At 45.9% G+C, this 19474-nt stretch overlaps 1 protein-coding gene across 2 annotated transcripts in view; it reads right to left on the bottom strand.

Annotated features, from left to right (window-relative positions):
- Positions 1-1864: 1864 nt before the first annotated feature.
- The window catches only part of zbtb7c (zinc finger and BTB domain containing 7C), a 36295-nt gene continuing 18685 nt past the window's right edge, over positions 1865-19474 (bottom strand). For both annotated transcript variants that reach the window (XM_031826156.1, XM_020486883.2), the window contains exons 2-3: positions 5302-6642; positions 1865-4707 (exon numbers count right to left, since the gene is read on the bottom strand). In XM_031826156.1, the coding sequence (XP_031682016.1) occupies positions 3921-4707; positions 5302-6614 (2100 nt within the window). In that variant the 5' untranslated portion in view covers positions 6615-6642 and the 3' untranslated portion in view covers positions 1865-3920. The remainder of the gene's footprint in view (positions 4708-5301; positions 6643-19474) is intronic.

The following is a 19474-nucleotide window of genomic DNA, read 5'->3' on the forward strand; positions in this document are numbered from 1 at the left end:
TAAACAGGTTTGCAGTATTAGAAACGATCAGAGCACATACATTATTTACTTGTCAAAATTACATAGGCCTAATCTAGGTCTAGATTCAATCTAACAAAGCATTATTCAGCAATACCCGACACCCGCATAGCTGATGTTTTGCACCCGCAAAGCTGATGTTTGGCACCCACAAAGATCCAGTTTTGCACTCACATTGCTGTTGTTTTGCACCCGCATAGCTGATGTTTTGCACCCACAAAGATCCTGTTTTGCACTCACATAGCGGATGTTTTGAACCTGCATAGCGGATGTTTTGCACTCACATTGCTGTTGTTTTGAACCCGCATAGCGGATGTTTTGCACTCACATTGCTGTTGTTTTGAACCCGCATAGCGGATGTTTTGCACTCACATTGCTGTTGTTTTGAACCCGCATAGCGGATGTTTCGGAGGTGTCAAAACCGTAACTGCATTGGAGCTGTAGAATGAGCAGCCACACCTGTTTGAAGTTCAAAATGAGAAAGTGAAGGCTAAATAATGACACTCAAATTTAAAATCATTTAACAAAATAATGAGGGTTTCTGTCATCCTAATGGGGGATTACATCTATCATCCTAATGGAGGTGTAGATTACATCTATCATCCTAATGGAGGTGTAGATTACATCTATCATCTATCATCCTAATGGGGGAGTATATTACATCTATCATCCTAATGGGGGATTACATCTATCATCCTAATGGGGGAGTATATTACATCTATCATCCTAATGGGGGATTACATCTATCATCCTAATGGAGGTGTAGATTACATCTATCATCCTAATGGGGGATTACATCTATCATCCTAATGGAGGAGTAGATTACATCTATCATCCTAATGGGGGATTACATCTATCATCCTAATGGGGGATTACATCTATCATCCTAATGGGGGATTACATCTATCATCCTAATGGAGGTGTAGATTACATCTATCATCCTAATGGTGGTGTAGATTACATCTATCATCCTAATGGGGGATTACATCTATCATCCTAATGGGGGATTACATCTATCATCCTAATGGAGGTGTAGATTACATCTATCATCCTAATGGGGATTACATCTATCATCCTAATGGAGGTGTAGATTACATCTATCATCTATCATTCTAATGGAAGTGTAGATTACATCTATCATCCTAATGGGGGATTACATCTATCATCCTAATGGGGGATTACATCTATCATCCTAATGGTGGTGTAGATTACATCTATCATCCTAATGGAGGTGTAGATTACATCTATCATCCTAATGGAGGTGTAGATTACATCTATCATCCTAATGGTGGAGTAGATTACATCTATCATCCTAATGGAGGTGTAGATTACATCTATCATCCTAATGGTGGAGTAGATTACATCTATCATCCTAATGGTGGAGTAGATTACATCTATAATCCTAATGGAGGTGTAGATTACATCACATTCCAGTGTTCCAATTTGTAAACAAGACTGCATGGGATTTCTCTTAATGTGACTCCATGCAGCCAACGGCCGTTTCCGCTTGTTGCTGCTAGGTGCTGCTTGTGGATTTGACAGCTCCACCTCAGACACCGCCAAAACAGTCACTATACAGATGTCAGCTAAAGCAGATCTGATTGAATAGAGTCCTAATTGAATTGTGTGTCAAATATCCGTTCTCTAAAATGGAATCTAAACTATATTTACATTTATGAAAGATTCGCAACAAAGGCGCGCACACACACACACACACACACACACACACACACACACACACACACACACACACACACACACACACACACACACACACACACACACACACACACACACACACACAAAACAGAAAAGCAGGATAATGAGACTCCTAGACTCACAGGTGTACAACATTTAGTGTTTTTATAAAACAACATATTTGCTAAATATAGCCAAGGCTCATTTAAATATGCATAAATAGCAAGAAAATAGTTTCCCATTTCATTTCAATTCAAACAATTCTGAATAGCAATATTTGTACATAGATCAGTTAAGAGCACTATATGAACATAGGGTAGAATCCTCTTTCATGGTCTTAACACTCCAATCAGGAGCAGGGCATAGCTAAAGCAATAATTCAGTGTATATCAGTCTAACGAATTGTACACGTCTTGGTCTTTAGAAGAAACACAGATACCATATGTAACACAAGGCTTGTGAAAAATGTGTGAAATATCAAACGGCACACCTTTGGATGGGTTATCGATGATAAAAAAGTAGAATACAACAATAATCAATATTACTATGGTCAAAATCTTTAAAACATTTTGTAGATATTTACAAAACCTGAGAACAAGGCAATACAAGGGTGAAAACAAGTTTCGGATCTATTAGATATATATTTTTTAAGTCAAGTGAATAATTTGTCCTGGTTTTGAATGTTCTTCGGTGGCTTACACTACCCTGCCTATTAGAACTGATATTGGTCTTCAACTTTGGATGGATTTGGAATCTGTTTGTCGTTTATAAATAACGGCTGATATTAGTAATTTTTTTTGTAGACTGTGAATTTGAGAAACAACCTATTGCTAATATTAAGTATACTATGAATTATGCTATGAATTAGACATTTACATTGATTGTAGTGAATCCAAAGATAAACAATTACAATCCAAAGATAAACAATTATATAATGTCCTGAGAGTATTCTTTTGTGTGGGTGTACTTTTGCAACATACAAAATCTATTCATCCAGTTTTATTTCTACAAATTAAATGTTTTTATAAAAATCCTTGTGATTTTGATCTGAGATGTCTAAAATCAACTGTTTTCCAGTAATTCCCCTGTTTTCTATACATTTATATTCCCAGACAATCACTCCCCTCAAACTCTCATCTCCTCAGGCTAATATCCTTGTATCTCTAAACAGCAGGTAGAACATCTATCAGGCAGAGAACTTTCTGTTCTGTATTGTTCTTAGAAGTATGAGATGAAGCATCAGTTATCTGTTGGAAGTGTCAGTTGGCTGGCTCTCTCTCTGTTCAGGTGTCAGTTGGCCAGCTCTCTCTCTGTTCAGGTGTCAGTTGGCCCGGCTCTCTCTCTGTTCAGGTGTCAGTTGGCCGGCTCTCTCTCTGTTCAGGTGTCAGTTGGCCGGCTCTCTCTCTGTTCAGGTGTCAGTTGGCCGGCTCTCTCTCTGTTCAGGTGTCAGTTGGCCGGCTCTCTCTCTGTTCAGGTGTCAGTTGGCCCGGCTCTCTCTCTGTTCAGGTGTCAGTTGGCCGGCTCTCTCTCTGTTCAGGTGTCAGTTGGCCGGCTCTCTCTCTGTTCAGGTGTCAGTTGGCCGGCTCTCTCTCTGTTCAGGTGTCAGTTGGCCGGCTCTCTCTCTGTTCAGGTGTCAGTTGGCCGGCTCTCTCTCTGTTCAGGTGTCAGTTGGCCGGCTCTCTCTCTGTTCAGGTGTCAGTTGGCCGGCTCTCTCTCTGTTCAGGTGTCAGTTGGCCGGCTCTCTCTCTGTTCAGGTGTCAGTTGGCCGGCTCGCTCTCTGTTCAGGTGTCAGTTGGCCGGCTCTCTCTCTGTTCAGGTGTCAGTTGGCCGGCTCTCTCTCTGTTCAGGTGTCAGTTGGCCGGCTCTCTCTCTGTTCAGGTGTCAGTTGGCCGGCTCTCTCTCTGTTCAGGTGTCAGTTGGCCGGCTCTCTCTCTGTTCAGGTGTCAGTTGGCCGGCTCTCTCTCTGTTCAGGTGTCAGTTGGCCGGCTCTCTCTCTGTTCAGGTGTCAGTTGGCCGGCTCTCTCTCTGTTCAGGTGTCAGTTGGCCGGCTCTCTCTCTGTTCAGGTGTCAGTTGGCCGGCTCTCTCTCTGTTCAGGTGTCAGTTGGCCGGCTCTCTCTCTGTTCAGGTGTCAGTTGGCCGGCTCTCTCTCTGTTCAGGTGTCAGTTGGCCGGCACTGTCTCTGTTCTATTATCTTTAATCTGTGTCAGTTGGTCGGCTCAGGGATGGTAGAGGCGTGGTTCTCCAGTCTAATGGTCCAGGGGTCAGGGGTCGGGGTGTAAAATGGAGGGTGGGTAAGGACTTCCCCCCCAGGCCCCGCCAGGGCAAAGGTGAACACGCCCCTCTGTCTCTCCAGCTCTACCTTGTCAACCACATGCTTCCTGTCTGACTGGTGATGCCGAGCCTCTCTAGCCGCCCGGCCCTCTCTGGCCTCTCTAGCTTCCCAGCCCTCCCGGCCCTCTCTAGCCTCCCGGCCCTCCCGGCCCTCCCGGCCCTCTCTAGCCTCCCGGCCCTCCCGGCCCTCTCTAGCCTCCCGGCCCTCCCGGCTCTCTCTGCTGTCACTGTCCAAGTCCTTATAGCCCAGACCCTTACCACCCAGGGCCTGTCTCTCTCTCTCCCCTAGGCCCAGACCGTGACCTCTAACGCTTCGATGGGAGGAGGGCAGGAGCCGGCAGCCGCCCTTGCCATCCTCGTGGTGATTGGCCGAGTTAGGAGGGCCCTGCAGGAAGTTGTTGGCTGAGCGCCAGGCGGCGGGCTTGCGGCCTCGTCGAGGGCGTGAGACGCGGCAGCTCTGCCTCTTGATGTGTCGGTGCAGGTGGTCTGAGCGTGTGAAGCTCTTGTAGCAGTGCTCACACTGGTAGGGCCGCACCCCTGTGTGGATACGCAGGTGGTTCTTCAGGTCGTAGTTGTGGACAAACTTAGAGTTGCAGTGGAGGCAGACGTAGGGCCGCTCTCCTGTGTGCTTCCGCATGTGGATCTTCAGCTTGTCTTGCCTGAAAAGAAAAAATAGAAGCTTATATTATTTACTTGAGTTCACTTTTATGTTACCAGGTTGTCCCATTGAGGTCAAAATATATATGTTTCAATGTGTTGTCCTTTCAACTGGATGTGTTCTGAAAGATGTATCAGAGATGAAAGCATGGTTGGTGGGTATACTCTGGGGTACGTATTAAATGTGCCAGGTGAAACAATCATGCCAGAGCAGAGGCAGGAAGTGACTAGAAAGAAAGACAGGGGGTTTCCACTTTTTAGGTCTCGGATGATATTCAGATGAGAGGATACAAATGAAACGCCTTAACCACAAAAACACTCCCTTACCGTAATACTATAAAACCTTGTCCAAAAAAAAAAACTATCAATTTCGCGGGTTAATGATTGATATCTTTAAAAAATATATATATTTTATTTTATTATTATCTTAGAATATGATCAGGCAACACTTTTACCTTTAACTAATCACTTAGCCACTTATCCACATACGTGGCATCACTAATGGATACTGTGTGTGTCAGTACTGTGTTTATTGGCTTTTATAATCTCCTTGCAGAAGATGGTAAGACCTACAGTATCAAGAGTGTTTGTCATACCTGGTGAAGCGCACCTCACAGATGGTGCACATGTATGGTTTCTCTCCTGTGTGAGTCCTCATGTGTCTGGGTAGTTTCCCCGCCCCTTGGATCACCTTGTTACAGATGGGACACTGCTGGGATGCTTTGGGCTTCATCTTCCTCTCCTCCTCCATCTGCCAGGGAGGGAACAGTGCCCCCAGGTGGCTTGATGCACTCAGGAAGCTCAGGTATGAGCGGAAGTCTTCCTCCTGCTTTATCTGACCCGGGTGGAGGTGAGGCCCCTCGGACCGTACCACCCCCACCCCCAGGCCGGAGGTCATTAAGTCTTTCAGGAAGTCACTGTGGAGCATGCTGGGAGGGACTTCCTCCTTCAGCTCCTCCTTGACGACCTCTCTCTTCACGGCCAGGTCTAAGGGTCGGTTGTCCAGTTGAGAAGGGTGGGAGGAACGGTGGAGGGTCGGGGTCTGGGCGTGGTGGCTGGGGTCGAGGACCTGCGGGGGGAATCCTGGGAACTCTGCAGCCCACATGGGAGGGTAGAAGCCAGGGAGCAGAGGGGAAAAGTTGTCCCTCCTGTCCAGGACTGATGGCAGTTTAGGGTACAGCCCTTCCTGTAGCAGAGACTCAATGGAAAAGTCCTTGAGGGCTCGGCTCTCCATGCGCTCATGCTCCGGGCTGGGTTTCTCACACTGAGAGTCTTTGTCTGTGCACTTCCTGTTCCTCTGCAGCTCATACTGGTGCTGGTACTGAGAGGTACTGGGTGGTGCTCCTCTCTCCGACTCGGCCTGGTCCTGACTCTCTGACGACCTCGTTGACCACTCACTGGCGTTGTCCTCCTCATGAACCTCCTGGTCGTCCTTCCTCGACTCTTCCTCCTCCTCCTCCTCCTGTTCCTCCTCCTCTTCATCTTCCTCCCCATCTCCCTCTCCTCCTCCTCCCTTGCCAGAGTCCATAATCTCCAGACAGACGGTGACGATGCAGGGGATCTCCAACATCTGAGCCGCTCCAAGAATTTCTTTCACGTTGGACGCCGTCACCGTTAGTGTAGATGTGTAGGCGAACTCCAAGATGGCCGTCAGTGACTCCGGGGCCACGAAGTCTATCTCATACACACTGTGCTTGTCCCTTCCGTCCGAGGCCACGGTGAAGAGCTTCTTGAAGTACAGGCTGCAGGCGGCGAGGACCGAGCGGTGGGTCTGGTACTCCTGGTCGCGTACGATGAGCACCACGTCACAGAGCAACCCGGCGCGGCGCTGTTCGTTAAGGCAGCACAGGACATCACTGCTGTGGTTGGGGAACGGAATCCCAATCAGGTCATCTTCACTGTGGCCCATCCTCGACTCTCCTTGTCCTCTCACTGATCTACAGAACAGGGAGACAGACATGAAATAATAGTGTATGAAGGTAGACAGTTCTGTTAAATCAGGCAATATACTGATTTATAGCACAGGGACAAAACATCACATTTATTACATATTTATAGTCCTCTTTACAGCAACAGTTGTCCCAAAGAGCTTTACAGTAACCCTGCCTAGATCCCAAAGTGCTTTACAGTAACCATGCCTAGATCCCAAAGTGCTTTACAGGAACCCTGCTTAGATCCCAAAGTGCTTTACAGTAACCATGCCTAGATAACAATGTGCTTTACAGTAACCATGCCTAGATCCCAAAGTGCTTTACAGGAACCCTGCTTAGATCCCAAAGTGCTTTACAGTAACCATGCCTAGATCCCATAGTGCTTTACAATAACCATGCCTAGATAACAAAGTGCTTTACAGTAACCATGCCTAGATAACAATGTGCTTTACAGTAACCATGCCTAGATCCCAAAGTGCTTTACAATAACCATGCCTAGATAACAATGTGCTTTACAGTAACCATGCCTAGATAACAATGTGCTTTACAGTAACCATGCCTAGATAACAATGTGCTTTACAATAACCATGCCTAGATAACAAAGTGCTTTACAGTAACCATGCCTAGATAACAATGTGCTTTACAGTAACCATGCCTAGATCCCAAAGTGCTTTACAATAACCATGCCTAGATAACAATGTGCTTTACAGTAACCCTGCCTAGATCCAAAAGAGCTTTACAGTAACCCTGCCTAGATCCAAAACAGCTTTACAGTAACCATGCCTAGATCCAAAAGAGCTTTACAGTAACCCTGCCTAGATGAAAAAGAGCTTTACAGTAACCCTGCCTAGATGAAAAAGAGCTTTACAGTAACCCTGCCTAGATCTAAAAGAGCTTTACAGTAACCCTGCCTATTTCCCAAAGAGCTTTACAGTAACCCTGCCTAGATCCCAAAGAGCTTTACAGTAACCCTGCCTAGATCTAAAAGAGCTTTACAGTAACCCTGCCTAGATCCCAAAGAGCTTTACAGTAACCCTGCCTAGATCCCAAAGAGCTTTACAGTAAACCTGCCTAGATCCCAAAGAGCTTTACAGTAACCCTGCCTAGATCCCAAAGAGCTTTACAGTAACCCTGCCTAGATCTAAAAGAGCTTTACAGTAACCCTGCCTATTTCCCAAAGAGCTTTACAGTAACCCTGCCTAGATCCCAAAGAGCTTTACAGTAACCCTGCCTAGATCTAAAAGAGCTTTACAGTAACCCTGCCTAGATCTAAAAGAGCTTTACAGTAACCCTGCCTAGATCCCAAAGAGCTTTACAGTAACCCTGCCTAGATCTAAAAGAGCTTTACAGTAACCCTGCCTAGATCACAAAGAGCTTTACAGTAACCCTGTCTAGATCCAAAAGAGCTTTACAGTAACCCTGCCTAGATCCCAAAGAGCTTTACAGTAACCTTGCCTAGATCTAAAAGAGCTTTACAGTAACCCTGCCTAGATCCCAAAGAGCTTTACAGTAACCCTGCCTAGATCTAAAAGAGCTTTACAGTAACCCTGCCTAGATCTAAAAGAGCTTTATAGTAACCCTGCCTAGATCCCAAAGAGCTTTACAGTAACCCTGCCTAGATCCCAAAGAGCTTTACAGTAACCCTGCCTAGATCCCAAAGAGCTTTACAGTAACCCTGCCTAGATCCCAAAGAGCTTTACAGTAACCCTGCCTAGATCCCAAAGAGCTTTACAGTAACCCTGCCTAGGTCCTAAAGAGCTTTACAGTAACCCTGCCTAGATCTAAAAGAGCTTTACAGTAACCCTGCCTAGATCTAAAAGAGTTTTATAGTAACCCTGCCTAGATCCCAAAGAGCTTTACAGTAACCCTGCCTAGATCCCAAAGAGCTTTACAGTAACCCTGCCTAGATCCCAAAGAGCTTTACAATAACCCTGCCTAGATCCCCAAGAGCTTTACAGTAACCCTGCCTAGATCCCAAAGAGCTTTACAGTAACCCTGCCTAGATCTAAAATAGCTTTACAGTAACCCTGCCTAGATCCCAAAGAGCTTCACAGTAACCCTGCCTAGATCCCAAAGAGCTTTACAGTAACCCTGCCTAGATCTAAAAGAGCTTTACAGTAACCCTGCCTAGATCCCAAAGAGCTTTACAGTAACCCTGCCTAGATCTAAAAGAGCTTTACAGTAACCCTGCCTAGATCCCAAAGAGCTTTACAGTAACCCTGCCTAGATCTAAAAGAGCTTTACAGTAACCCTGCCTAGATCCCAAAGAGCTTTACAGTAACCCTGCCTAGATCCCAAAGATCTTTACAGTAACCCTGCCTAGATCCCAAAGAGCTTTACAGTAACCCTGCCTAGATCCAAAAGAGCTTTACAGTAACCCTGCCTAGATCCCAAAGATCTTTACAGTAACCCTGCCTAGATCCCAAAGAGCTTTACAGTAACCCTGCCTAGATCCCAAAGAGCTTTACAGTAACCCTGCCTAGATCTAAAAGAGCTTTACAGTAACCCTGCCTAGATCCCAAAGAGCTTTACAGTAACCCTGCCTAGATCTAAAAGAGCTTTACAGTAACCCTGCCTAGATCCCAAAGAGCTTTACAGTAACCCTGCCTAGATCCAAAATAGCTTTACAGTAACCCTGCCTAGATCCAAAAGAGGGAGCAGAAACCCTGCCTAGATCCAAAAGAGGGAGCAGAAACCCTGCCTAGATCCCAAAGAGGGAGCAGAAACCCTGCCTAGATCCAAAAGAGGGAGCAGAAACCCTGCCTAGATCCAAAAGAGGGAGCAGAAACCCTGCCTAGATCCCAAAGAGGGAGAAGAAACCCTGCCTAGATCCAAAAGAGGGAGCAGAAACCCTGCCTAGATCCCAAAGAGCTTTACAGTAACCCTGCCTAGATCCAAAAGAGGGAGCAGAAACCCTGCCTAGATCCAAAAGAGCTTTACAGTAACTCTGCCTAGATCCCAAAGAGCTTTACAGTAACCCTGCCTAGATCCAAAAGAGGGAGCAGAAACCCTGCCTAGATCCCAAAGAGGGAGCAGCAACCCTGCCTAGATCCAAAAGAGGGAGCAGAAACCCTGCCTAGATCCCAAAGAGCTTTACAGTAACCCTGCCTAGATCCAAAAGAGGGAGCAGAAACCCTGCCTAGATCCAAAAGAGCTTTACAGTAACCCTGCCTAGATCCCAAAGATCTTTACAGTAACCCTGCCTAGATCCCAAAGAGCTTTACAGTAACCCTGCCTAGATCCAAAAGAGCTTTACAGTAACCCTGCCTAGATCCCAAAGATCTTTACAGTAACCCTGCCTAGATCCCAAAGAGCTTTACAGTAACCCTGCCTAGATCCCAAAGAGCTTTACAGTAACCCTGCCTAGATCTAAAAGAGCTTTACAGTAACCCTGCCTAGATCCCAAAGAGCTTTACAGTAACCCTGCCTAGATCTAAAAGAGCTTTACAGTAACCCTGCCTAGATCCCAAAGAGCTTTACAGTAACCCTGCCTAGATCCAAAATAGCTTTACAGTAACCCTGCCTAGATCCAAAAGAGGGAGCAGAAACCCTGCCTAGATCCAAAAGAGGGAGCAGAAACCCTGCCTAGATCCCAAAGAGGGAGCAGAAACCCTGCCTAGATCCAAAAGAGGGAGCAGAAACCCTGCCTAGATCCAAAAGAGGGAGCAGAAACCCTGCCTAGATCCCAAAGAGGGAGAAGAAACCCTGCCTAGATCCAAAAGAGGGAGCAGAAACCCTGCCTAGATCCCAAAGAGCTTTACAGTAACCCTGCCTAGATCCAAAAGAGGGAGCAGAAACCCTGCCTAGATCCAAAAGAGCTTTACAGTAACTCTGCCTAGATCCCAAAGAGCTTTACAGTAACCCTGCCTAGATCCCAAAGAGGGAGCAGCAACCCTGCCTAAATCCAAAAGAGGGAGCAGAAACCCTGCCTAGATCCCAAAGAGCTTTACAGTAACCCTGCCTAGATCCAAAAGAGGGAGCAGAAACCCTGCCTAGATCCAAAAGAGCTTTACAGTAACCCTGCCTAGATCCCAAAGAGCTTTACAGTAACCCTGCCTAGATCCCAAAGAGGGAGCAGAAACCCTGCCTAGATCCAAAAGAGGGAGCAGAAACCCTGCCTAGATCCAAAAGAGGGAGCAGAAACCCTGCCTAGATCCCAAAGAGGGAGAAGTAACCCTGCATAGATCCCAAAGAGGGAGCAGAAACCCTGCCTAGATCCCAAAGAGCTTTACAGTAACCCTGCCTAGATCCAAAAGAGGGAGCAGAAACCCTGCCTAGATCCAAAAGAGGGAGCAGAAACCCTGCCTAGATCCAAAAGAGGGAGCAGAAACCCTGCCTAGATCCCAAAGAGGGAGCAGAAACCCTGCCTAGATCCAAAAGAGGGAGCAGAAACCCTGCCTAGATCCAAAAGAGGGAGCAGAAACCCTGCCTAGATCCAAAAGAGGGAGCAGAAACCCTGCCTAGGTCCTAAAGAGGGAGCAGAAACCCTGCCTAGATCCCAAAGAGGGAGCAGAAACCCTGCCTAGATCCCAAAGAGGGAGCAGAAACCCTGCCTAGATCCCAAAGAGGGAGCAGAAACCCTGCCTAGATCCAAAAGAGGGAGCAGAAACCCTGCCTAGATCCAAAAGAGGGAGCAGAAACCCTGCCTAGATCCAAAAGAGGGAGCAGAAACCCTGTGGCAAAGAGGTAAACATTTAATTGAATTTATAAAATGTATAAAACATTCTTTCACCAGGCAAGTTCATTCAGAGCACATAGAGACACAACAGAGCTGCACGGACCACGGCTCATTGTCTTTTGATTATAGTCAAAGTGGTGTTGAATGCTATCCTAAATGGTCTTGTTCATTCTAGGTCATGTTTACAGTGAGTGAAAAAATGGTTTGGGACAGTTTCTCTTCCATTCATGTCTTGTCTATGAATAGAGGTTAAACTTAGCTGTCCGCTCCTCAGCGGTTAGAGCGGGTATGTGGATAGATGCTTTCAGATGGCTTCTTGCCACAGCTGCATTGTGTGATTGGATCTCAATGGTCCACAGTTAACATTACAGAAGAATCTGTGTATGTACACTATGAGTTTCCGACCCCATATTAACACTCTCTCTATACGTCACATAGGATAAATATTTAAAACATCTCCTTAATTCATTTCCAGGTGGCATTGTGCTCAGTTACCAATCAAATGTGTTCTCGATCTTGTTGCTAAGGAACAGTTGCTATGATTATGGTACAGATGTAGACAGTGGAAGACCTATAGGCGAATATATACGTTACAGATATACAGTGGAGGATGAAGAATCTTTGATGAGCAACTTGAAACAAAAGACGAAGTGGAATTCAGTGAGATTATTGTTTCTGTTCTGTCAGTTCATAGAAAGAGCAAGTTGCTTCATTATAAAATATGCATCCATACAGTACTAATAACCTTCATGGACATTAGATCAATAAGGTCTAGCATATCTTTCATCTGCTGTACCATATTAACATTATTCTTGGAAGCAGCTGATGTTGACACAAGGGACCTAATCATCTTCTAGGTCTTGGTAAGGAAGAGATGGCATGTCAAAGGGTCAAAGGTCAGCTCTGTAACAATACAAGGAAAGGAGACAAGAGGGATCGGATTCGTGGGCTTCAGGGTCTTGACTTCACCAGATTTCCGTAAGTGTAACACTCAGCATTCGTTCAACACAGAGGACAGACAGAGGGAAGAGAGGAGGGGGGGCAGAGAGAGAGAGAAGGGGGGCAGAGAGAGAGAGGGAGAGAGAGAGAGAGAGAAGGGGGGCAGAGAGAGAGAGGGAGAGAGAGGAGGGGGGACAGAGAGAGAGGCGAGAGAGAGAGAGAGAGAGAGAGAGGAGGGGGGACAGAGAGAGAGAGAGAGAGAGAGGAGGGGGGACAGAGAGAGAGAGAGAGAGAGAGAGGAGGGGGGACAGAGAGAGAGAGAGAGCGAGCGAGAAAGAGAGAGAGAGAGAGAGAGAGAGAGAGAGAGAGAGGAGGGGGGACAGAGAGAGAGAGAGAGAGAGAGAGAGAGAGGAGGGGGGGACAGAGAGAGAGAGAGAAAGGTATCGAATGTCCATCAAAGTTCCCTGACAGGCTGCATAAAAACCAGCACTGTGTAGGACCAGGAGCCCCTCCCTGACATGCTGCATTAAAACCAGCGCTGTGTAGGACCAGGAGCCCCTCCCTGACATGCTGCATTAAAACCAGCGCTGTGTAGGACCAGGAGCCCCTCCCTGACAGGCTGCATAAAAACCAGCGCTGTGTAGGACCAGGAGCCCCTCCCTGACAGGCTGCATAAAAACCAGCGCTGTGTAGGACCAGGAGCCCCTCCCTGACATGCTGCATTAAAACCAGCACTGTGTAGGACCAGGAGCCCCTCCCTGACAGGCTGCATAAAAACCAGCGCTGTGTAGGACCAGGAGCCCCTCCCTGACATGCTGCATTAAAACCCGCGCTGTGTAGGACCAGGAGCCCCTCCCTGACAGGCTGCATTAAAACCCGCGCTGTGTAGGACCAGGAGCCCCTCCCTGACATGCTGCATAAAAACCAGCGCTGTGTAGGACCAGGAGCCCCTCCCTGACAGGCTGCATAAAAACCAGCGCTGTGTAGGACCAGGAGCCCCTCCCTGACAGGCTGCATAAAAACCAGCACTGTGTAGGACCAGGAGCCCCTCCCTGACAGGCTGCATAAAAACCAGCGCTGTGTAGGACCAGGAGCCCCTCCCTGACAGGCTGCATAAAAACCAGCACTGTGTAGGACCAGGAGCCCCTCCCTGACAGGCTGCATTAAAACCAGCGCTGTGTAGGACCAGGAGCCCCTCCCTGACAGGCTACATAAAAACCAGCGCTGTGTAGGACCAGGAGCCCCTCCCTGACATGCTGCATAAAAACCAGCGCTGTGTAGGACCAGGAGCCCCTCCCTGACAGGCTGCATAAAACCAGCACTGTGTAGGACCAGGAGCCCCTCCCTGACAGGCTGCATAAAAACCAGCGCTGTGTAGGACCAGGAGCCCCTCCCTGACAGGCTGCATAAAAACCAGCGCTGTGTAGGACCAGGAGCCCCTCCCTGACAGGCTGCATAAAAACCAGCGCTGTGTAGGACCAGGAGCCCCTCCCTGACAGGCTACATAAAAACCAGAGCTGTGTAGGACCAGGAGCCCCTCCCTGACAGGCTGCATAAAAACCAGCGCTGTGTAGGACCAGGAGCCCCTCCCTGACAGGCTGCATAAAAACCAGCACTGTGTAGGACCAGGAGCCCCTCCCTGACAGGCTGCATAAAACCAGCACTGTGTAGGACCAGGAGCCCCTCCCTGACAGGCTGCATAAAAACCAGCGCTGTGTAGGACCAGGAGCCCCTCCCTGACAGGCTGCATAAAAACCAGCGCTGTGTAGGACCAGGAGCCCCTCCCTGACAGGCTGCATAAAAACCAGCGCTGTGTAGGACCAGGAGCCCCTCCCTGACAGGCTACATAAAAACCAGAGCTGTGTAGGACCAGGAGCCCCTCCCTGACAGGCTGCATTAAAACCAGCGCTGTGTAGGACCAGGAGCCCCTCCCTGACAGGCTGCATTAAAACCAGCGCTGTGTAGGACCAGGAGCCCCTCCCTGACAGGCTGCATAAAAACCAGCGCTGTGTAGGACCAGGAGCCCCTCCCTGACAGGCTACATAAAAACCAGCGCTGTGTAGGACCAGGAGCCCCTCCCTGACAGGCTGCATAAAAACCAGCGCTGTGTAGGACCAGGAGCCCCTCCCTGACAGGCTGCATAAAAACCAGCGCTGTGTAGGACCAGGAGCCCCTCCCTGACAGGCTGCATAAAAACCAGCGCTGTGCAGGACCAGGAGCCCCTCCCTGACAGGCTGCATTAAAACCAGAGCTGTGTAGGACCAGGAGCCCCTCCCTGACAGGCTGCATTAAAACCAGCGCTGTGTAGGACCAGGAGCCCCTCCCTGACAGGCTGCATTAAAACCAGAGCTGTGTAGGACCAGGAGCCCCTCCCTGACAGGCTGCATTAAAACCAGCGCTGTGTAGGACCAGGAGCCCCTCCCTGGAATACCCAGCCAAGTCAAACAATTGGTGTGGCGCTTAGAACAACAGAGTGGATAAGAGAGGGGCCTGAGAGGACCTGGGAGGGAGGCCGCTGTTGGCCTCTATCTGTTTTCAAATGGCACCCTATTCCCATTATAGTGCACTACTTTAGACCAGAGCCCAATGGCACCCTATTCCCTTTTTATAGTGCACTACTTTAGACCAGAGCCCAATGGGCCCTGCTCAAAAGTGGTGCCCTATATAGGGAATTGGGGGCCGTTTAGGACTTAGCCTGTCTCCCCCACCCTGGGAACATGGGCTGCTAGCCAGGCAGTAGCCAACGCTCCACCCCACTCTTTCTCTCTCTCTGCTCCAGCACTAATGCTAGCTAACGCTAACACACCCGGGCTAATTACTATGTCCTGGAGAAGATCTGAGGAGGATGTGCCACATGGACAGGAGAGGAGAGGAGAGGAGAGGACTGCTTTCCCACCTCACAGTCCTGCATAGATCACTGTTTCATCACACAACGCCTTCCTTAATTTAACCCCTCCCTCCCTCCCTCAGGGTGGGGACATTTGTAAACTTTTGTCAAAGGGCCTGATAACCCCTTATTTTTGTGTGATTTGCTCTGGCAGTCTCTGCCTGTCCTGTCTGTCTGTCAGCCCATGGAAAGACAGCGTCGATCCAGTGTTTGTTCTCAATAGAGCCCATAGAGTAGCTTTTCCACTCTGCTTTGTCAAATAGTCCCAGATAATGTCAAATAGTCCCAGATAATGTCAAATAGTCCCAGATAATGTCAAATAGTCCCAGATAATGTCAAATAGTCCCAGATAATGTCAAATAGTCCCAGATAATGTCAAATAGTCCCAGATAATGTCAAATAGTCCCAGATAATGTCAAATAGTCCCAGATAATGTCAAATAGTCCCAGATAATGTCAAATAGTCCCAGATAATGTCAAATAGTCCCAGATAATGCTTACAGGGCAACTATTACAATCAAATATGTAAAAAGAAATAACTATCACATACTGTTTTGGATTAAAACATGTATTTTTTTAACCTGATTTTAATTCTAATAATCCTAATAGTGCTGTATATCATTGCTAACGAGCAGGAAGAACATGAGGTTTTGAAAAGCAGAAGAGGATGTCACAATGAGAGAGCAGGTTGGTCTATCCAGGATCCACAGCTCCTCTGCTTCCCTCCGACCCCTCAGTCACTATGTACCCCCCATCCCAAATCACCACTGACACTGTGTCCTCGCTCACCTCTAGTGCTGTGGCAGGCAGTGTCATCATTAGAGGCTGCCAGTGGCCAGACAGACAGGGGCTAACAGTAACATAGTTCTCTTTCTGTGTTCCAAACTCCCCATCACCACCTCTGATTAGTGACCCCAGGGCTACCAAGCTCTCCCAAAGGCCACCAAGCTCTCCCAAAGGCCACCAAGTTCTCCCAAAGGCCACCAAGCTCTCCCAAAGGCCACCAAGCTCTCCCAAAGGCCACCAAGCTCTCCCAAAGGCCACCAAGCTCTCCCAAAGGCCACCAAGCTCCCCCAAAGGCTACCAAGGGCCACCAAGCTCCACTGTCTGGGGGAAACACTTGTCTGGACTGAGCTATGCCGTATATAGCAAATGAAATGTGTTAGCTGGGAGACTTAGTGAACTCAGAACATTGTACAATGGCATTTAGAGCCAAACTTACTTAGAATGTTTAGAATGAGTTGGTTATTTATTGTTATTTATTGTTTCAGTGGTGTAAAGTACTTCAAGTAAAACATATTTTGGGGGGGGGGGGGTGTCTGGACATTACTTTGATATTTATATTATATTATATTTTGATATTTTGACAACTTATTCCTGAAGAAAATATGACTCCCAAAAGTATTTGTTACATTTCGAATGCTCAGGCATGACAGCAACATGGTCCAATTCACACGTATACCAATAAAGTGCACAGTCATCCCTATCTAACCCTCACCCTAACCCTCACCCTCACCCTCACCCTAACCCTCACCCTAACCCTCACCCTAACCCTAACCCTAACCCTCACCCTAACCCTCACCCTCACCCTCACCCTCACCCTCACCCTAACCCTCACCCTAACCCTAACCCTCACCCTCACCCTCACCCTAACCCTAACCCTAACCCTAACCCTCACCCTAACCCTAACCCTAACCCTAACCCTAACCCTAACCCTAACCCTCACCCTAACCCTAACCCTCACCCTAACCCTAACCCTCACCCTAACCCTCACCCTCACCCTCACCCTCACCCTCACCCTAACCCTCACCCTCACCCTCACCCTCACCCTCACCCTAACCCTCACCCTCACCCTCACCCTCACCCTCACCCTAACCCTCACCCTAACCCTAACCCTCACCCTAACCTTGACCCTAACCCTCACTAAACACAAACACTGTGTGTGTAAATGAAGTCCGAGTGTTGGTGTGCCCCCGTGTGTCCGTAAAAATAAACAAAAAACATACATTGTGTCGTCTGGTTTGCTCAATAAAAGGAATTTGATGTATAGCATTTACTATAGCATTTACTATAGCATTTACATAGCATTTACTATAGCATTTACTATAGCATTTACTATAGCATTTACTATAGCATTTACTATAGCATTTACTATAGCATTTACTATAGCATTTACTATAGCATCTACATAGCATTTACTATAGCATTTACATAGCATTTACTATAGCATTTACTATAGCATTTACATAGCATTTACTATTAACTTGTAATGTTTACTCCAGTATGACAATTTAGTACTTTTTCCACCAATGTACTTAAGTCCATTTCAAACCAGATACTTTTAGACTTTACCTCAAGTAGTATTTTACTGGGTGACTTTCACTTTTACCTGAGCCATTTTTTTATAGTAAGGTATCTTTACTTTTACTCAAGTATGACAATTGAGTACTTTTTCCACCACTGATTTAAAAATATATATATAGATTGTCGTACACTATCAGACTCCCAATAATATTACTACAGGTAAACATAGAGCCGTCCACAGATACACTCGACCAAAGTTCATAACTTATAGATGCTTCATTTATGATTTTGTGTTTTGTTGTTGATTGTTTTAAATCAAATTTATTCTTAACTGAATAGTCACAGAATATAAAGGATATGGATATGAAACTACTAGTCACAGAATATAAAGGATATGGATATGAAACTACTAGTCACAGAATATAAAGGATATGGATATGAAACTACTAGTCACAGAATATAAAGGATATTGATATGAAACTACTAGTCACAGAATATAAAGGATATGGATATGAAACTACTAGTCACAGAATATAAAGGATATGGATATGAAACTACTAGTCACAGAATATAAAGGATATGGATATGAAACTACTAGTCACAGAATATAAAGGATATGGATATGAAACTACTAGTCACAGAATATAAAGGATATGGATATGAAACTACTAGTCACAGAATATAAAGGATATTGATATGAAACTACTAGTCACAGAATATAAAGGATACTCGTCTGGATCGACAACACCTGTGACATACAGTTGATGAAGTGGCTTTTTTCTATCGACAAAATGTTCATATAGAAATAGTGAATTATTGGGGAGGACAAAGTAGTTGATACTGTATACTGTATATCTGATGCATACTTTTACCTACAGTATAGCATACATATTATCAGCTGGTGCGCTACAGAAAAACATATTGACAATCTGAATATTTATGTTAATTCCAACAATTTATTTTTGTTTATGGAATGTGTAATGAGAACGTACTAGAAACAGTCAATGTTTTGCACTAGTGAATTGAAAGCTCATTAAACCTATAAGCCAATCGTACAGTTTTTTTGTTTAAATAAAGACCAATCCTATAGGAGTTTATTATGGAGCCATCCACTGAGCCTCCAGGAGAGCCCCGAGGTTCACACCATTATCTGCACCAGTCAATACATTGTTTTGGTACTTTATTAGGTCTCAGAGGACAACCTTTGGTTTCATTGAATCCATTCTGGCAACTTTTTATGTAAAAGAGTATCCACTTTATTAAATATGATTTAGCAAGATATCATACTTTACAATACGTTTGTATTAATAAAGGGTTTATAATTAGTTCATTGGCTACTATTATTCAGTTAGAGAACCATGATAAATCATTAATATATATTCATTTACTGATGATTTACTTATGATAATGCAATATTTCAGTTTAAATTAATGAGTTCAATTTTGACCACTGATGCTTTTAATTAAATGATTGATGATCCCATGGCAGAGATGGTAGTTTTTAAAGAATTGTTGGTGTCTCCTTGACAACCACTTTGATCAATCTCACAACCTGTCCTCCTGTTGTGAGTTTAAGTGATATATGACAAATTAATCATAATTCAGACAGTCTCATTAAGAGTCAACCAGATAGCAGATGAGGCTACTGTCAATGGATAATGGCTTTACAAAATATATTTTCATATTTGCTTCTCTGTAGAACAAATCCTTGTAGCTAATTTGACTTGAATGTTTCAACATCTCTTTTATATATATATATACAGTACTCCAATAATTTAAAAAAAAGTAGACAACAAACAGTTGTTGTAAAACAAGCTAGCCTAATCCCTATGTTTTGAGGGGATAAGAGTGTCACAAACAGTCATCTTCGATACCCCTCAGTTCTTATTCTCTCAACACTCTCCTACTTCAACTTAAAAAAACTTCAACGTTTGTTTTAGGAGTTATATCTTAGCCCCAGTGCTATGTAAGAGTTAAATTCTCTTACACATTTTATTCAACTTTTCTTTGCCACAAATCCAGCAGCGCAAGT

This window comes from Oncorhynchus kisutch, linkage group LG6 (assembly GCF_002021735.2).
Source record: "Oncorhynchus kisutch isolate 150728-3 linkage group LG6, Okis_V2, whole genome shotgun sequence".
NCBI classification, from domain to species: domain Eukaryota; kingdom Metazoa; phylum Chordata; class Actinopteri; order Salmoniformes; family Salmonidae; genus Oncorhynchus; species Oncorhynchus kisutch.